Source organism: Caloenas nicobarica, chromosome 17 (genome assembly GCF_036013445.1).
Source record: "Caloenas nicobarica isolate bCalNic1 chromosome 17, bCalNic1.hap1, whole genome shotgun sequence".
NCBI lineage: Eukaryota > Metazoa > Chordata > Aves > Columbiformes > Columbidae > Caloenas > Caloenas nicobarica.
The window spans coordinates 5,304,339-5,321,527 of NC_088261.1; the positions used below are offsets into that span (position 1 = coordinate 5,304,339).

A 17,189-nucleotide genomic window follows, 5' to 3' on the forward strand; every position below is an offset into this window, starting at 1 on the left:
CCGCACTGGTGCTGGGATCTGCTTGTGTCCTTCCCAGGGACATGGGCTTCTCTCTCTGTGACTGCCGCACTGGGGAAGAGCAGGAAATACCTGTTTAAGGACTCAGTTCCTCCAGGGTGTATTTACTTTAGCAAAACTTTGTCCATGTTTTAGCAGCAACTGGAAAGCCTGGGTCTGCGTACTGCATTGCAGGACAACCACAGGGAGCTTTGAAAAATGAGCATGTGGTGAAATATTGAGAAGCCTAGGATTGTTACCTGGAAAAAGAGATGAGTAAGAGAGGAGGGGAAAAAATATACAATAACGCCACAGAAAAGGCAGATTGTGAGCTCCCTTTTCCTGTGTTGCAACATAGGAAGAGGGACATTAAGTTAAAAGTTGCCAAAAAGATGCAAAGATTATTTTCATACAATGCATAATTGGGCCACGGAGTTCACTGACACTGGAAGATGTTGAGGTCCAGAATGAGGGAACGTTACAAAAAAGAATGTATGTGGGGTTTTGTCTGGAGAAGAATGTTCAAGGCTTTAATTGGTAAACTTACCCAATTTAGGAAGAGAAGGTTTGAAAATGTCATGTCTGTAAATTTAAGCGTTTTGACTGTTGAAGAAGAGTTAGCACGGGACTGGAGTGTCCCATACCTGCTCAATCTAGAGATCCTTGCATGTTTTACCAAATAGTCTAGTGTTCACCACTGTCTGAAAAAGGGTCTTAGTGATGAAGGGAAGCACAGAGCTTCTGGAGGACCTGCCCAGTTCCTCCCTGCAGCAGCGCATTTGAAGGTGGAGATGATGGTGCTCGAGAGGCTTGTGCTTGGATTTCTGTGGGCATGGAGGACTGCAGGAGCCAGCAAACCTCTGCGCAGCCGGGGATGGAGAGAGATGGCTTTAGATATGATACGTGAGAGTGCGATAAGCAGTGATGTTGTCATGGGTGGTGCTTGATGTTCTCCGAGAAAACATGTGGGTGTGGAAGTGCCCTCCGCATGCCCTGGGAATGCACTGCAGAGCTTGTTCTGTTTGGGAAGTTTTGTTATCTTGGAAAGACGCAGTGGTCTGAAATGGTTGTGTGGGGTGTGTGGAATCCAGTGGAGAAGGTGGGAATGTTTGGTGTGGGGAAGGGCAAAGTGCTGCAGGAGTAATGGTGTGAGACCTGCAGTGAGGCAGGGGAGGATGGGTGCGATTAGAGGGGAATACGCCAGGGATGTGCGTGTTCAGAGGGGAATATGCCAGCAGATATCACCAGTGAATAACGACATGGGGTCAGCACCCCATTGCTGCAAGCTGGGGGGCAGGGGGAGCACGTGCGTGTGTGGTTCTTATCTGTAGGGTTTGAGTTTCTGCTCCCCTCTCACCTGCTCGGTCTGGAAGCCAACGGCAAAACTTACTTGCAACGTCAGTGACCTGAGTTTTTGCTTTTTGTACCATCAGAAGCCATGGTGGGATGTGCAGGCCTTTGAGCTTGTGTCCCAGGTGGTACTGCTCTGTATACTGTGATCAGCAACACCTTTTAACTAGCAACAGCTTGGGTCATCTGCTCAGGAGCAAAAATGTCAGCTCCCTAAATATAGAAATTCAGTATATTTACTTTTCCTGCCTTGGTGATCTTTCTGGTTTGCCCAGTTCATTTTTCTTACTGCTATTTTATATTTAGCTTGTTGATTGAAATAGCATCCCCTCTTAGGGCTAAACATTTTTCTTCTCCTTCAAATCAGTTCTTATAACTACTTTTTTCTTTTTACTACTGATCGCTTCTCTTTTTACCTACCTTTCTCCCCCTCCTCTCCAAAGAGTATTCTAGAAAAATATGTTATAAACACTGAACAAATTTTATTACTTGCTTGCTGTGCAAATCTCCATGGCTTTCTTTGGTTTCTGGACCATCATAACTTGCGCTTCTAATTTACATTTGAGCTCCTTAGAGATGGATTCTTACTGTTCTAAATGTTGCACATGTCAAATGTCATTGATTCATATATTAAAAGTCATAACTGCAGTGATATCCACACTCTGCATTATTGTTTTTAAAATGATTAAGTTTTTGTTTTCACAGTTCTAACTCCCCACAACCTACATGCGTTTAATTGATACTTAAAATAATGCACACAATGCGATACACTGCTCACATTTCCCATTCTGCTTTGCATTTTAGGGTGGGAGATTAAATGATTCTGTAGCTTGAAAAGTGAAGGAGCAGAACTTTCTACTTCTAGGCAGTTTGCTAGTAGGGACATAGCAAGTCTTTGTGAGAGCAGAATAAGCTTGCTTACTTATTTCAGATTATTTTATAATTAAAGGTATTCAGGTTTGTCCTTACTTGAAATGTGGAAGACTTCAAAATATATTTTTTTACATAAATTAATCAAAGAAGTGGCAATTCTCTCTCCTTAATATTATTTTTGAATAGTGTATTCTCCAGTTAAATCCATTCAACATGTGTTTTAGTATCAGGAGGGAAATATCAGAGAGGGAGAACCCCGTCCTGAGCATGGGCAAGTGCTCCCTGACTCCAGACATTCCTTTGCTGGCGATGTATTGCTCTAAAAGAAGCAAGAATAAAAACTGATTCCGCTATAAATGGTCCTTGAGTGGCAGCTGTTGACATGGTAACTTCTTTTGCAAGTTGAAGTTCTTCCCTTTAACTCTACTAGTCTGTGTCATTTGATCCCCTTCGATCTGACAGTTCTGATTTTTCTCAAGTTGTCTGCTCAGAACAACTTACCACCTTGTGGGAAGTGCTGCACTCTTCATTGGACTTACACAATTAAAAGCAAAATAAAACGTTTCATTTTATTATTACATTTTTTCATTAAACAAGTCCACTAGGTGAAATTTGTGTTGTATAAATCATGGTCTGAGCTCCGATGGCTTCGGAAAGTGCAAATAAATCCATGTGGTTGTTTGCAGAGGGTTTTTACGTGAGATGCAGAGCTGCCTCTCGGGGAACCTCCTTCCACCCCAGCTGTTGACTAATAGGGTTTTCTGTGTCTAAAATGTGCAGGTAAGTTTCGATGTGGCAAAAGGGAGGAGGATCCTGAGTGGCTGCACTTCAGTCTGTCAGGGTTTCGCTGGCAGGCGGCAAGTGCTTGACTAAGATCCCTTGGTCCAGGGCCGCCTCGTTGTTTTCGTTATTGCTTTCTCCATGTAAAAGGAAAGAAGAGCTATCCCGTTCTGCACCTCAGGAACTGAGGCCTGGATAAAAGAGTTGATTTCTGTCTGCTCTGCTGTCTAGCCCATGCTGTGTCCAAACCCTTTCCCAGGCTGTAGAGTGGAGTAGAAATCAGAGGAATTTTTTTTTTCCTTCCTGCAGCTTTGGCATGGCAGTGAAGAATGTCATAATATCCAGGAGACAAATGCTTTTTAACTGCCACCTCCCCACAAGAAGTTCATTCTTGCTTTAGACTTGTTATTGTCTTCCAGAATCTAATCTGGATTTCCCTTCCCCCTCATATTTGGTTCTTGCCTGTTCTTCCGTTCCCGGCTTTGTAACTATTTGTGGGACCTGCAGATCAATCATCTTTCACTTGATACCAAGATAAAGATGCCCGCATCTTTCCATACAGCACCTGCTTCCGACGGTTGTTTTAGTGCAAGTCTCCTGGTCTACTGAATAGATACCAGCTAATTTCTAAAGGTGCATTGTCAAAGCAAAGTATTAAGACATAAATTTTAGATGCAGAAGCAGGAATCTTGTTTACATTGTGTGACTTTTCTTCCTAAATCAGATGATTATAACATAGGTTTATTAGATCTCCATGTCCTAAGCAGAGGAAAGTCTCATACTTTGGCATTTAGCATCGTCTAAAAGAAAAATGTTTGTTTGCACCTTCACAACAACATGTCAGAGACTTACTAGTTCAGTTTGGGGAACTCTTTGGTGTAGTCTCAAGTGCTTTTGAACTCCCAGGAGCTATTTGTGAGGGTATTTTCTGGTCTTGTTGACTCTGTAGCATGAATACAAAGAAAGGCTGGAACCTCAGCCAACATAAACCTTGCTCTGCAGGCCGCATTGAGCAGCACCAGTGTACGCCAGCTCAAAGTCTTTCCCAAAATATAATCACGCGGAAGAAAAAGGCGTGTGGAAGTAGTACTGCTTTGATAATTGCACTGGCTTGGCCCCCACCATTCAGGAGTGACGACTTTTCCTGTCCTGGCAGTGAGCCACTGTTGTGCTGATGGCTGTGGAGAAGAGATTAAAAGCCAAGAGTGGGTTAAAATAGTGTGGGAATGAGTCCCTTGGAACTGCACCTTGGGGTGGGTTTGAGAAACGCCATGGCAAAAGTCAGCGTGTGCTCGCTCCAGCAGCAGCGACCATCAGGACAGTGATTTTAGTTTGGGATGAAAAGTGAGTTTGAGAGAGAAGGCGCAGGCACTCCTGTGCCCACAGGCACCAAGATCAGATGGAGATTGCTCAGATTTTTGCAATTCTCTCTTTGCAGCCTGTGCCGGGTGTGGCCTTAGCATGGTATATCCTGAAAAGGTTGGGGTCCTAAGCCTGGTCCTTGTGATTCCTCCAGGCAGCTGCACATGGCAGAGCTGACCCAAGGACCTGTTACTGTCAGAAGGGCCCCTGTGCTCCCTGTCCTCCTCGCCCTGGGTCTGACGCTCCCCTTGATCCCATGGGAAGGTGATTCAGCTCCCTGTGTTGACAGAAAACTACCAGCTCCTTTTTCTCCTGGTTGTTGTTTTGCTGGCTTCAACATGGGTTCAGCTTAGAGACAGGTGCTTGCTTGTGTCAACACATGCCAGGGAGGCAAAGTCCAAAGGAGGGGACGTGTCCCAGTTTGGTGCTGATGAGCCATTAGACTCGTCCCTTGGGTGGTGGTTTCACAAGCACTTAAAAATGGCAGGAACAACAACAAAATGCCCGTCTGTACTGCCGTTCCCAATCTTGTGCTGCCACATCTGTCTGCCATTGCGAGTGATTATGTAAAAAGACCTGGATTAAAATAATCAAAAATAAAAAAAATGAGTTAGTTTTAATCCATGTCAGATTTCCAGTGTAGTTTATTGCACAAGTACTGGAGCCAGGGCAAGCCAAGGGGTGCAGCTGTGCAGGGGACCAGTGGGATGGTCCTTTCACCTGCGTTCACTGTCAGAACAGCTTGTCTACCCCTGCGCACTCTTAGCAGCTCCAGGGAAAACTGATTTTCACAAGGAAGGGTCGAATCAGACCCTCACAGCCTGTATTCTCCTCGTTATGTGGAATAAATACTCCCTGCCCTAGGGACTTGAGGGTTCTCCAGGCTGATCTCTTGCATAGCACAGGGCAGAGGATGTCGCAAATGAATTGTACGTCAGCCGGAGGCGCTTTGGCAGAGATAAATCCATCCACTGCAAAGACACCGAGGGAGCCAATCCTGTCCATGGGCAAGCTGCTTTAATGGTTAATTAGCTTTACAGTAACATATTAAACCCCCCAGACTGGGTTTTCTAGCATTAATTTACAGCCACCAGATTTGATGTCTGCCTACCAACATTTTAGTTATTGTAATTTATTCAGTGCCCTACTGTCGCACTCATCATTCAGTAGGAACATATGGTTCATCGTGATTATTTTCTTCAAAGTAGTGTTTTCTTTCCCCACTTTCTGCCTTCTGCATTGCTGTTCTAGTTTGCGAAAAGGATTTATTTTCACCTCGGTTTACATTGCATCTGTTGAAGTTGTTGGCAGTCAAATAGTTAATGTTGACGTTTTAAGTTGGTGGTAGACTTGGACATAAGCAATAAAGCAAATGAGCAAATGCTGGCACAGAGAAGCGCATATTGCTCAGTTGTGGTTTATGACTGACGTTTATATTTGCATTGAATTTAGGCTTGGGAGGGTACAACACTGCGATTAAAGTTTATATTCTAGAGAATCGGACTGCATCAGGTCAACTAAGTAACCTGGTTGAATTTATTACTGAAAAGTTGCATTTAGGTGTGGTTTTTTTAAACTGACTGAAAACTTCAGGTAGTTATTCTGTTCTCATGGAGAGAGGTCGGAGTTGAGTGAGAAGAAAAATGCATGAAGGAAACAGAAAACTGCTTCTCCTTCAATGCCGGTCCCAGAGGCGGCTGATGCTGTTTCTGTGGTGTGAGTGGGACAGGTCGGTGCTTCCACAGCTGGATGTGCACAGCTGGATGGGTTTGGCCGGGGGTGGCTGATGGAAGAGCTGCTGAAGCTGCTGAGTGACATTTGCTGTGAAAGTCTTTAGGATTATATAAACTCAGATTAACTGTGCGAGGGTGGAAGTTTCTCCTCAGTCGTTTTTGAGGCAGCTGTGTTTTAAAGCTGTATTTGTCAACTTACCCACTTGAAAACTACTTATTTTCTTTGGGTTTTGCCTTTGTTCCCATTACTTTGTCCAACACCTGCTCCAGGATTGCACTGCTCTGATAGAAGCATTTTAACATCTAGGCAGAGTTTATTAGTATGTGGTTTATCTCTATTTCTTTTGCCAGTGCTGTCCTTTATCTCAGCCCCTTTCTTCTCCAGGGCTTATCCCTTTCCGCTTCACCTTGGCAAAGAGTCGAAGACACCAACAAAGCACTTTGCTGAAAGTGTGGAAGAATTAGCTCAGGAAGTTTTGGGCATTTTTAAAAACATTGCTTATGATGGTATCTGCAGAATTCCTCCCAGCTTGGATCTTTCAAAGCTTAGACCTTCCAAACCATGTAACTAATATGGAAAAACAAAAGGGGAAATTGAAATGATGTTTCTTTGTGGTGTTTGAGCCATTAGAGTGGATCTGTATTTGAGATTTCCTAGTAGCAAGTCATAAGAACTGATTTTTTCTCTCTGAAAGCTGCTAGTTTCATGCAATCGCTTATGCCCAAGCACTGGGCTTTTGGGAAAGAAGTCAATGATAAGTTACAGAAATAGGCAAAACTGCATTGTAAATTATTGATATGTCTAAACAACTGCAGACTGAGGGAATTTGCACCTGTTTGCCCCCAAATTTATATTTCAGTGGGTTTTGCCTTTATTACTACTTACTTTCCTTCTGACCGAGGTTGTTTTTATTTTTCTTTTCCCCTGCATGCCATTAGCCCCTGTGCTCTGACCACTATTATATCTTGAGAAGGAGCAGAAAGGAGCTACCTGACAACGTGAGTCAGCCAAAATCGCCTACATCATTGGGCAGGGGTCCGGCATTCCCTGTTTGTGTAATAACATCACTACAGGAGAGGGTGCCTGGGCATTGCAATTAGTGCATGAGCCCATTTATGAACCAGCTCCAGGGGCGTTCGTGGCGGTGATGGCAACATCCCAGAATATAAAAACAGATTCTCTGAAACGCATTAGTGCTTTAGGGAGATGATTTAGGAGATGGGTGCTTGCTGTGAGGAGTTTGCAAAGTAAGAAGGATTTAGGAATATGATAAGGAAATGCAGACAGATGTGAGGCAAATGGTTTAATACGTTGTATCGCCTGTCTCTGATTTCTGTAGCGTCTCTCCTGTGCCTCGTACATCGTCTATCTGCCAGGTCTAATTGCCTTCAGCAGAAATTTTCCCTGCAAGTAGTGACTGAGTCACTTAGTGCACTTTTCCTCTCCCTGTTTTAGTACGTGAGGTCGAGTGAAGTAAGAAGTCAGCAGACATTGAAAATGTAACCTTTAAAGGAGGGTTAGGGAATGGGAGTTCCTTGATGCATGGGATAAATGTTAGTGTCAGAGTAAATTCAGTGGCGTGGGATGCCGAAGTACCCGTTTCTCATTAGTTCTGAATTTTCCCAGAATTCTTCCATTGGGTATCTTGCTAAAGCTTTTAAATTGGTCAGCAACGTGGAGCTGTTTGCTCATGAGATGAATCATCATTAGTCATAAAAGATTCCTTACCTCAAAATGATTTCCCGTTATAAAATGAGAGAAAAGTAGAGAGAACACATTTCAGTCTCACTCCTGTTAAAAGATGCCTGGGAAAGGAAATTGTATTTTTATTCTCTTTACGAAATGCATGTTGGATCGACTGATTCCTTTAAAGTGATGGGAAATTCAGCAATAACTTTTCCCTAATGCTGGTTATCTTCATCAAAGCAATTAGTATAAACCAACTGATAAAGTGTTAGTATACATTGACTAGTGTTTTCAACAGTAGTGGGGTTGTTCTATTCTGATATCCTCTCCTGTCTATAAGTTGTCCCTGGGTAATTGTGGTTAATGGTTCTTGTGGATTCACTGAGCTGCACACAAAGCCACAGGCATCCCAAACTTCCTCTGCTCTTTGCTGCAGGGAGCGGGGACGAACGGAATTCGGCTGACCATGGAGAGTGCTCTGACGGCCCGCGACCGCGTCGGCGTGCAGGATTTCGTCCTGCTTGAGAACTTCACCAGCGAAGCAGCATTTATTGAAAATCTGCGTAAGCGCTTCAAGGAGAATCTGATCTATGTGAGTAGCAGAGCGACAGAAGCCAAAGTGTTCACCAGCGACCTGAATTTGAGTATTTACTGTAGAAGACACACCATAGCTTTGCTCTGCAGTTGCATTTGGAGATGGTGGTATCGGCTTTAATAGACCATGGCTGCTTGTGTCAGAACTCGTCTGGGATACTGACAAGTTAGCAGATGCAGAGACTCATCTGCAGCGCTCTGCTTGAGGTCTGCTGGCATTTACAGGTCTTGCCAGCACTGAAAATCCAACTCACACCTTATTCTTTGATTTCATGAATTCACCCTCTGACGGGCTTTCAGCAGCCCTGGGTTTGAACTTGATCCCAAATGGTGTATCAGAAATAATCCAGTAATCTTGCTTGTTAGAAGCACTAAACCCATTTGCAGGTGCTGTTTATCCAGCAAGGACAGTGTGTCTAGCATAACCCCTGCAGTGCCACTCTCACTGCCCTCAGAGGTCACTTCTTCAGCACCCTTGGCCTTTTTGGAAGCCCTGGACAGCATCCCCAGCACAATTTACGGCCTTCAGAGCAGTCTGGGCTCTCGGAGGATCTGCTGCCAGACCTTCTGTAACCTCTCCACTTTGTGTTCTCTTTTTTTCAGACATACATCGGCTCGGTTCTGGTGTCCGTTAATCCATACAAGGAACTGGAAATCTACACTAAACAGAACATGGAGCGGTACCGCGGTGTCAGCTTCTATGAGGTTTCTCCTCACCTGTGAGTGGCCTGTGGGTGAACAGTGCAGTTTGTGCCGTTCCCACACAGGCGTGTGCAAGAACATGTGAAAACAAGCAAATAGGACTTGTCCTTGTCCCAGATGCAGCACTAAAAAATCACGGGGTTACAAAGGATCCTTCGGAGGGTGTGGCTTGCGGCTCTTTCTATTCCTGTTCCTCTCCAAAGAGGATGAGTTGCCTTTGCAAGAGCAGTATTTGGAAAAGGGAGTTGGTTCCTTCCTGGCTGGAGGAACAGCGCTGCTCACCCAGCCCTGGCAGGACAGGAGTTCATTGTTCCAGGGTTACTTGGGGTCTGCGTGTCCCGGCTGCGAGTTTCCCCCGCTGCTGCATCACTCGGCCAGCGCGGGGCTAACCAGGGGAAAGAGCGTGTCTGCATGTGTGGGGGGTTCTTTCCTACCTCTGCTGTTACTGCCTGACCAATATTTATCCATATTTCCCTTGTTGCTAAGATACCACCAGCCTGTTGGAACAAGGAATGTATTTATTTACATGGTCTGGCTTGGTGAGCATTCCCAATTTCCCATTTAAAAAAAAGAAGTTTGAGGTTTAAAGCTATTTTTGAAAGCATTTGAATTTTTTTGTCAGACGGAAAGAGAAGGATGACTGAGAGCTGAGGACATTTGGCTCCAGAATGTTTTCTTTCAGGACCAAGGGCCAAATTCTGAGCACCTCTTGGAGGTTTTTTTGTGGGTTTCTTTTTTTTTTTTAAAGAGGTCTTGGAAGAGTAAATGATATTATTTTTGAGCAAACTATTTGGATTGTTTCTTATTACTGGCACATAGCCCAGGAGAGTAAGCAAAACAGAATGCGCTGCAAGCACGGAGAGGGAGAGGAACACCAGTACTTGGGAAAGCCTGAACACTTGAAGTTGTATTTATTATGAGAAAAATGCAGGGTTTATAGTGTTTCAGGCTTCTTGTGTGGACCTATATGGGGGACAATGAAACCTGAAAAATCCTGTATTGAAGCCTGCCTGGGGTGAGAATTTGGTGACTCTGGAAAACCGTGGGGACTGTGGCTGCCTTTTTATTTGTGTGCAGTGGGCACCGGACTGAGCGTGACGGCAGCGCTCACATGCAGCACTAAGCAGCTCTGCTTTAATTCCTGTATGTGCTACACAAAGTGACTTAAACCACAAAGTAGCTGATTATTTCTTAGGCTGTTCTCTTTCTTGTTTTAATTAGTCCCATAAGAAATTGTAAAACCTGCAGCTCATAAGGAAACCCTTGAGAGCTGCAGTACCAAATACCAGTACTGCTCCAACTGGAAAAACAGTGGGTTTTGTTATTGAAAATTTAAATTAAATTAACATTTATTTAGCTGTTTTCAAAATACTTCAGAGACATAATTTGGATGGGAAGAGAAGGACTTGATAACTTTAGTGGGGCAAGTTGCGTTGCTAGGTAGCTCATTGGTGTTGCCGTAGCACCAAGTATTAATAGACTTGCGAAGGTCATGGCTGTTATTTTAGTGTGATTATTTCTAATGAATTTCACAGTATGAGAGTTTAAAAAAAAAAAAAAAATAAAAGCTACTAAAATGTGGTCAAGTGTATGAAGCAGGATATGTGCTTGATCACCACATGTGAGAAAGTGTAGTTATAGAGGTCTTATGTGGGTGCATTTTGAAGGGTAATGCTTTTTTTTCCTCTTATCCTCTTCCATTGCATCTGTCTGGTCCTTTTCCTCTCTCTCTGTAAGTGATTGTCACCGTTGTCAGACCCATCCTCCTGCTCTCTGGTGTTGTAAAAATGCGTGTGGTTCTTGGTATGAGATCCTGTCTGATCTGTCGTGGGGAGGGCCAGCACCAATAAACCCGGCCGTACACCCGCAGGAGGAACCGTCTGGTATTTTGGGCAGTGTGTGGTTTAAGTTGCCTGCAGGATGCTCATCAGTCTGTGCAAGCTTGTCCCGTTCTTCCTACAGCCCAACAGAAGCTGCGAGAGGTTGTGCTGTTCAGGAGCCACCCCGATAGCAAAGTACAGTTGTGACCTCTGAGCGTGTCATCGCTTAAAAGATAAGCTAGAATAAAGATGGATGGAAAACGAGACATTTCCTGAATGTAAAGCTTTTTTGTCCTGTGGGACCAGTGTTGAGAGATCATGTATATTTAGAAAAGTTGATCTGCACCATTTAGTTGTCTTCTACAGCAGCTCTTCTCATCTGAGTAGGTGAAATGGTCAGAGAGTCAAAAGGATGGTTTTTAAAGGACTCAGATAGATTCTCGGCTCAGTGGTTGTTGCGTGTAGAGATGTCAGGAAGTGGTCACAGCAACCTCCTGGCAAGAGCAACATGCTCTTACCCAGCCCGTGGACACAAACTTCTTTTTGAGGTGTCTCTGCTGGGAGTTCACCCTATGGGACAGTGAGCTGGAGAATCGCTGCCCTTCGCTTGTGGAAACAAACTGACACCTGCTTGTCCTTGTCCCTTAGCTACGCCATTGCCGACAATTCGTACCGCTCCCTGCGCACCGAGAGGAAGGATCAGTGCATTCTCATCTCCGGGGAGAGCGGCGCTGGCAAAACAGAGGCCACCAAGAAGATCCTGCAGTACTATGCTGTGACCTGTCCCGCCAGTCAACAGGTCGAAACGGTCAAGGACCGGCTGTTACAATCCAATCCCGTCCTGGAGGTAAGTCTAGAGCCTGCGGCCCAGGAACTTGACATTGAGTCACACCAGCAGTGCTCACATTTTCCAGCGGAGGGGGTGTGGGCAGCTGGAGCCCCCCGGGCATGACTGAGCTGTCTGGGATGGCATGTGCTGGGAACACTGGTTCATGGCATGTCGGCAGATCGTTTGTGCTGCACACAGGGGAATCCCGCTCTGCTTCCGAGCCAAAGAAATGTCCGTCTGCAGCTGAACTCGCTTGGCCCTTTCCAGTCCACCAGGAGTGATTCTGGAGTGGCCAGGCTACGGGGAGAGGGAGGCGTTTGGCGTGGGAAGAGCTCTGGTGCACTGCAGAAGTTTGCAAAGCCAGAAGCAGCCACATCCGCTGTGGGCAGCGTCACCCTCAATAAATGCATTTGTGGGTGCATTTTCTGGTGCTGTGGTGTCCTCTAGTGTCCAGTCCTGAGCTGCCTTTGTAGTTCCCTTTGATATTCCTGCTCCGTATTCAAATGTGTCCTGCGTACAGGGGAAAGTTGCGCTCCCCATGCGAGGGGAAAGCCTGGCAGGCCTGTTAGGACAGTCCCTGCTGGGAGTGGAGCTGCGGGTGGCTGGAAGCAAATAGCTGTGATGAAAGAGGGAGCTTTGAAAAAACTGTCAGACGTGACATATGGTGTCAGCAGTGAACTGGCATTAAAATGAGCTTTCTGGGAGGATGGAATTGTTCTCAGAGACGTGCTCCATCTGCAGTGGGTATCAAGATCAACGTTAGAATTTGGGTAGCAATCTGCTTCCATTTCGGTTTCCCTTGCGAAAAGGACAAAGCTGGGCTTTAATGGCTGTAAATAAACAACTGGCAGCTTCCCCAAAGTGTTTATAAATAATCTTATTTGACACTTCTTTATTTTTCTCTCATAATTTTCATTTCAGGCCTTTGGAAATGCAAAAACCCTTCGGAATGACAACTCCAGCCGATTTGGGAAATACATGGATGTGCAGTTTGATTACAGGGTAACTTTAAATCTGTTTTATACTTCAGAACTGGCCCCAGTTACAGCAGATCTCCGCTGCCTGTGCTTTCTTGTACTGATGCGTGTGTGGAGTGATTATTTTTTATCATTACCTTGGTGACGGTGTGAGCAGGGTCTATGGTAGCAAAGTTTGGTTCCAGAGGATTTTATAGAACGCACTTTGCTTCCTTTCTTCCCTCATTTCTCTATATAAGGAGACAGTGAGATTAAATCCACTTACTTCCAGGGTATATGTGCACCATGCAAATGGATGCTCCCAAACTAATCGTACATCTCAGTATGTAATCCCTCCACACTCACAGTTTCGTCACTTTTCCTGCGTGTTGAATTCCTTCTGAGAAAGGTCCCGTTCAGGATGTGCTGTAGTCGTGATCTACATGTTATTGTCACTTGATAGCTCACACTGCGTATGCCTCAAAACTCACATTGTCTCTGTGTTTTAGCTGAGATAGAGATTGTGATACAAAATGACAGATAAGTTTCTGTCTCTTTTTAGGCTTTTTATCTTTGAATAAACCACCAAGAAGCAGAAATATTCTCCTCTGTGTTGATGAACTATTTCCATGTATCTGGTTTGATTTAGGGAGCTCCTGTTGGGGGCCACATCTTGAACTACCTCCTGGAGAAATCCCGAGTCGTGCATCAGAATCATGGGGAGAGGAACTTCCACATTTTCTACCAGCTGCTAGAAGGAGGCGAGGAGGACTTGCTGCGAAGACTGGGCCTGGAAAAGAGCCCACAACAGTATCACTATTTAGTAAAGGTGTGCATTAATGAGTAATTCTTACAATATTGTTATGTGATGGGACCAACATTTTCCCAGTTGACTTTGTAGTTTCCTTCCCTTGCTTAAAAAATAACACTGACACGATTGCTATGAAAAGAAACATGGCAGAAGTGCATTGAGTTTGAGTTAACGCATCTTTGACAATTATTTACTTATTTATATCAAACTGTGTCTTTTTAGGGGCACTGTGCAAGGGTCAGCTCCATAAATGATAAAAATGATTGGAAGGTTGTGCGAAGAGCCCTGTCCATTATAAGCTTCAACGACAGCGAGGTGGAGGTAAGTAAGACATGCTTGACAGCACAGATGATTTTCCTACTCTTAAGGAATTTTTCTGCTTTGATTTATTTCTGACCAAGGACAGCCTTCAGAATGAACGTATTCTCTGCAAAAATCCTAAAAAAAAAAAAAAAAACAAAATGTTCTCATAACATGTTAATTAACACAAAAATCTCCCTGTGTATGCATTTCATCGTCTTGGTTTCTGACTATTGCTCCCACCCTAGGACTTGCTGAGCATCGTGGCCAGTGTTCTGCATCTGGGGAACGTGCAGTTTGCTGCTGATGAGCAAGGGAACGCTCAGGTCACAACAGAGAATCAGATTAAATACCTGGCCAGGGTGAGTGTCACCAGTTAGAGATATATTTCATTAAAGAAGAATGAGAGAGGTTTCCTTATTTTGAACTTGGTACCGTCATATCATTTTAGAATATGATTTAGAAGTTTTCATAAATTTACTTTTATTTGACCTAAATAAAAACCCTTTAATTGACAACTTCCCTGTTTACCACTTGATCCACCAGACTTGAGCTTTTTGCCGTCAGGCAGTGGAATAGGAACAGATCTGTTCTGGAGAAGAGTTTTAAAGAAAGAAGAACCCTTGTAGCTTTTCTTAGTTCCTTGTGCCAGAACAATCAAACCACTTTATTTGTTGGGTCATATCACTGCCAGAAAGGAGGTGGCGTGCGGGAGGAAAGGGAAGGATTGATGTTTCAAGAAGTTTTGCAGTGTGAATGGGAAAATAAAGGATTGTTTCACTGGACTGCGCTTTTGCGGACTAGCCTTTCATAAAGGTATCACTGATAAATTGAGCGTACTGCTTCATAATCTAATATGCTACTGCTTTGCAGCTTCTTGCAGTTGAAGGCTCCGTTCTTCGCGATGCGTTGACCCACAAGAAGATCATAGCAAAAGGGGAAGAGGTAAGAACAGGAACTGGGGCTGTGGGAGTCAGATGGAATTAAATGGAGCTATTGACACAGCATCAGCTCACACCACAACTAAGCAGTTCCCGTCTCGCTTGTCGAAGGCAGTTGGTTGTCCGGGCAGGAGTTCCACAGCCTGATGACTGTACGGCGGGAACAGTGATGCCAGCTGAGCCCAGGCAGGATGCCCCGTTGAGTGGCTGTTTATTAACAATGAACTGGGGAAATTCAATCCCTCAGTGGAACTGTTTTGTTGTCCTTCTGCGTGCAGCTCATCAGTCCCCTGAACCTGGAGCAGGCAGCCTACGCGAGGGATGCACTCGCCAAGGCCATCTACGGACGCACTTTCTCCTGGCTGGTGAACAAGGTTAACAAGTCTCTTGCTTACAAGGTAAATAAACCTTTGCTTTGTTGGTATCCAACTGAGCGCGAAAGGAAATTTCAAATCTTTTGTCTGCAAAGCAGAGAAATGGTAAGTTCCATGCTGTACAGTGATTTCTAAATGAATTTGTTTTCCATAAAGAAGGTGATAAGGAGTAAATGCTGTAACTAAATGGGTAAGATCCCATGATGGATCATAGCTGTGAGTACATACCAACATTTAATTTTTGCCCTATTGCAGGAAGGAGAGTTTCCGGGCTGGAGAAGTACAACAGTTCTAGGATTGCTTGATATCTATGGATTTGAGGTTTTCCAGCACAACAGGTTTGTTTCAGTCGGTGTTTTTGAGTATTGAGTCTGCATGACTTCATTCACTTTAGTATTTTCTCTCCATTGTGAAACAAGACATTATTCCATCTCTGATTCTTTTAGTAAGAGATGACATTAAATAACTGATAGTCACAGGGCTTCTAACACTTGGGGCATCCAGCTAATATTTAGCATTTACAGCTGTTAATGTTCCTGGTACTTTAAAGAGGCTGTTGCCTTTTGGGGCATGTTTGTACTTAAGCTCGAACTGTGCCTTTGTCCAGCTCTCTGGCACAGTGGTGGCTGTTGTGGCGTCTTTCCAGGGTGCTGTGAGGGGGGAAAGCCTGCTGTAAAACCCCAACTACGTCACAGTGCGGAACCTGAAGACTCTCAAATTTGCAGTATTATTGGGCCCTTCCTAAATGTTGTTATGTTCCTCTGTGTTCCACCCTTCATGTCTGTTTTTCTCTCCTTCTGGAACTCTTTCATGAGATCCACTAAATAATAAATTTACCAAATGTATACATTCAGTAAATAAACATTTCACAAAATCTCTTTTGCTTCTCTTGGTTTACACAGAGATACATTCATGCTGCTGCCCTGATTTACAGCTTCTTTTACTTGTCGTACATTCCTAGTGATGATTTTTCTGATTTTTGTTTGCAGCTTTGAGCAATTCTGTATTAATTATTGTAATGAAAAATTGCAGCAGCTCTTCATAGAGCTCACGTTAAAGTCAGAACAAGAGGAATACGAGTCGGAAGGCATAGCGGTAAGAGCCAGTCTCATCACTTCCACTGTCTCCTCTGTAGCACCTCCTGCAGATGCTTAGAAAAGGAACTGCTAATAACGGTCTTGAAAGGAAATGAATTAAGAGCTTTGCTTTTGCCTTTCTTTTGAAACACTTTGGTAACTCTGTGATACAGCTAGAAGTGAGTAATGCCATTCCGATCTTCTACTCTGATGGAAAAAAAAGCTTTTTAAAAGGAATGTTAGGAAAATGGATTTGATGAGTGAAAGAGCTTTGTTTCAAATTTGACAGAAAGATTCTTAAAGTAATGTGCTGTCTAAAATGTTCTGAAATTGTCATGTTTTTTTTCCAGTCTAGAACTGTTTTCACCCAAGTGTGATTTCTTGTCTTTGTAGTGGGAACCAGTTCAGTATTTCAATAACAAAATAATTTGTGATTTGGTGGAAGAGAAATTCAAAGGCATCATTTCTATTCTGGTGAGTTGACAACACCTTTTTAAATTAAAAATTTGGGGAAGTGTAGTGGAAAACCAGAGGAAGAACACAGGAAAAAAAGAAGATCTAAGCTTGTGTTAGGATTATTTGGGCAGGAGAGAAGAGCTACGATACACTGAACAGTGACACCATTAAAAGTCACGTTTGTATCACCTCCGTCTGCTCTCAGGAAAGAAGCTTCCAATCCAGGCAGTCTGGAGGGAGGAAAGCGCTTTCCTTTTCGGCTCAACAATTCTCCATGTGTTGAACTGAGAGCCGGCCCTGCCTGTTAGAAGGCGAAAGGGTCAAACTGGGGCAGAGTTTCAGTGCAGCAGAATTAGCGCTGGCCTGAGCATGAAATCCAAACTGGAATGCATGTGTTTGTAGGATGAAGAGTGTCTGAGACCTGGGGATGCCACAGATACAACATTCTTGGAGAAACTGGAGGAAACGGTGAAGAACCACCCTCATTTTCTCACGTGAGTGTTCGCATAGCCGGGGGCAGTTACATGATTAGGATCCAAGTGTGTGGT

At 44.1% G+C, this 17,189-nt stretch overlaps 1 protein-coding gene across 3 annotated transcripts in view; it reads left to right on the forward strand.

The window, feature by feature from the left end:
• Positions 1–17,189, forward strand: part of MYO1C (myosin IC) — a 51,281-nt gene that overhangs the window by 23,830 nt on the left and 10,262 nt on the right. For 2 of the 3 annotated variants that reach the window (XM_065646961.1, XM_065646962.1), the window contains exons 2-14: positions 8,219–8,374; positions 8,980–9,095; positions 11,547–11,745; positions 12,649–12,729; positions 13,333–13,512; positions 13,717–13,815; positions 14,043–14,156; positions 14,668–14,739; positions 15,014–15,133; positions 15,365–15,447; positions 16,099–16,204; positions 16,579–16,659; positions 17,044–17,135. In XM_065646961.1, coding sequence (XP_065503033.1) covers positions 8,249–8,374; positions 8,980–9,095; positions 11,547–11,745; positions 12,649–12,729; positions 13,333–13,512; positions 13,717–13,815; positions 14,043–14,156; positions 14,668–14,739; positions 15,014–15,133; positions 15,365–15,447; positions 16,099–16,204; positions 16,579–16,659; positions 17,044–17,135 — 1,469 coding nt within the window. In that variant the 5' untranslated portion in view covers positions 8,219–8,248. Of the gene's footprint in view, positions 1–7,043; positions 7,095–8,218; positions 8,375–8,979; positions 9,096–11,546; positions 11,746–12,648; positions 12,730–13,332; positions 13,513–13,716; positions 13,816–14,042; positions 14,157–14,667; positions 14,740–15,013; positions 15,134–15,364; positions 15,448–16,098; positions 16,205–16,578; positions 16,660–17,043; positions 17,136–17,189 lie in introns of those variants that run through there. The other variant, XM_065646964.1, reaches the window with a different exon arrangement.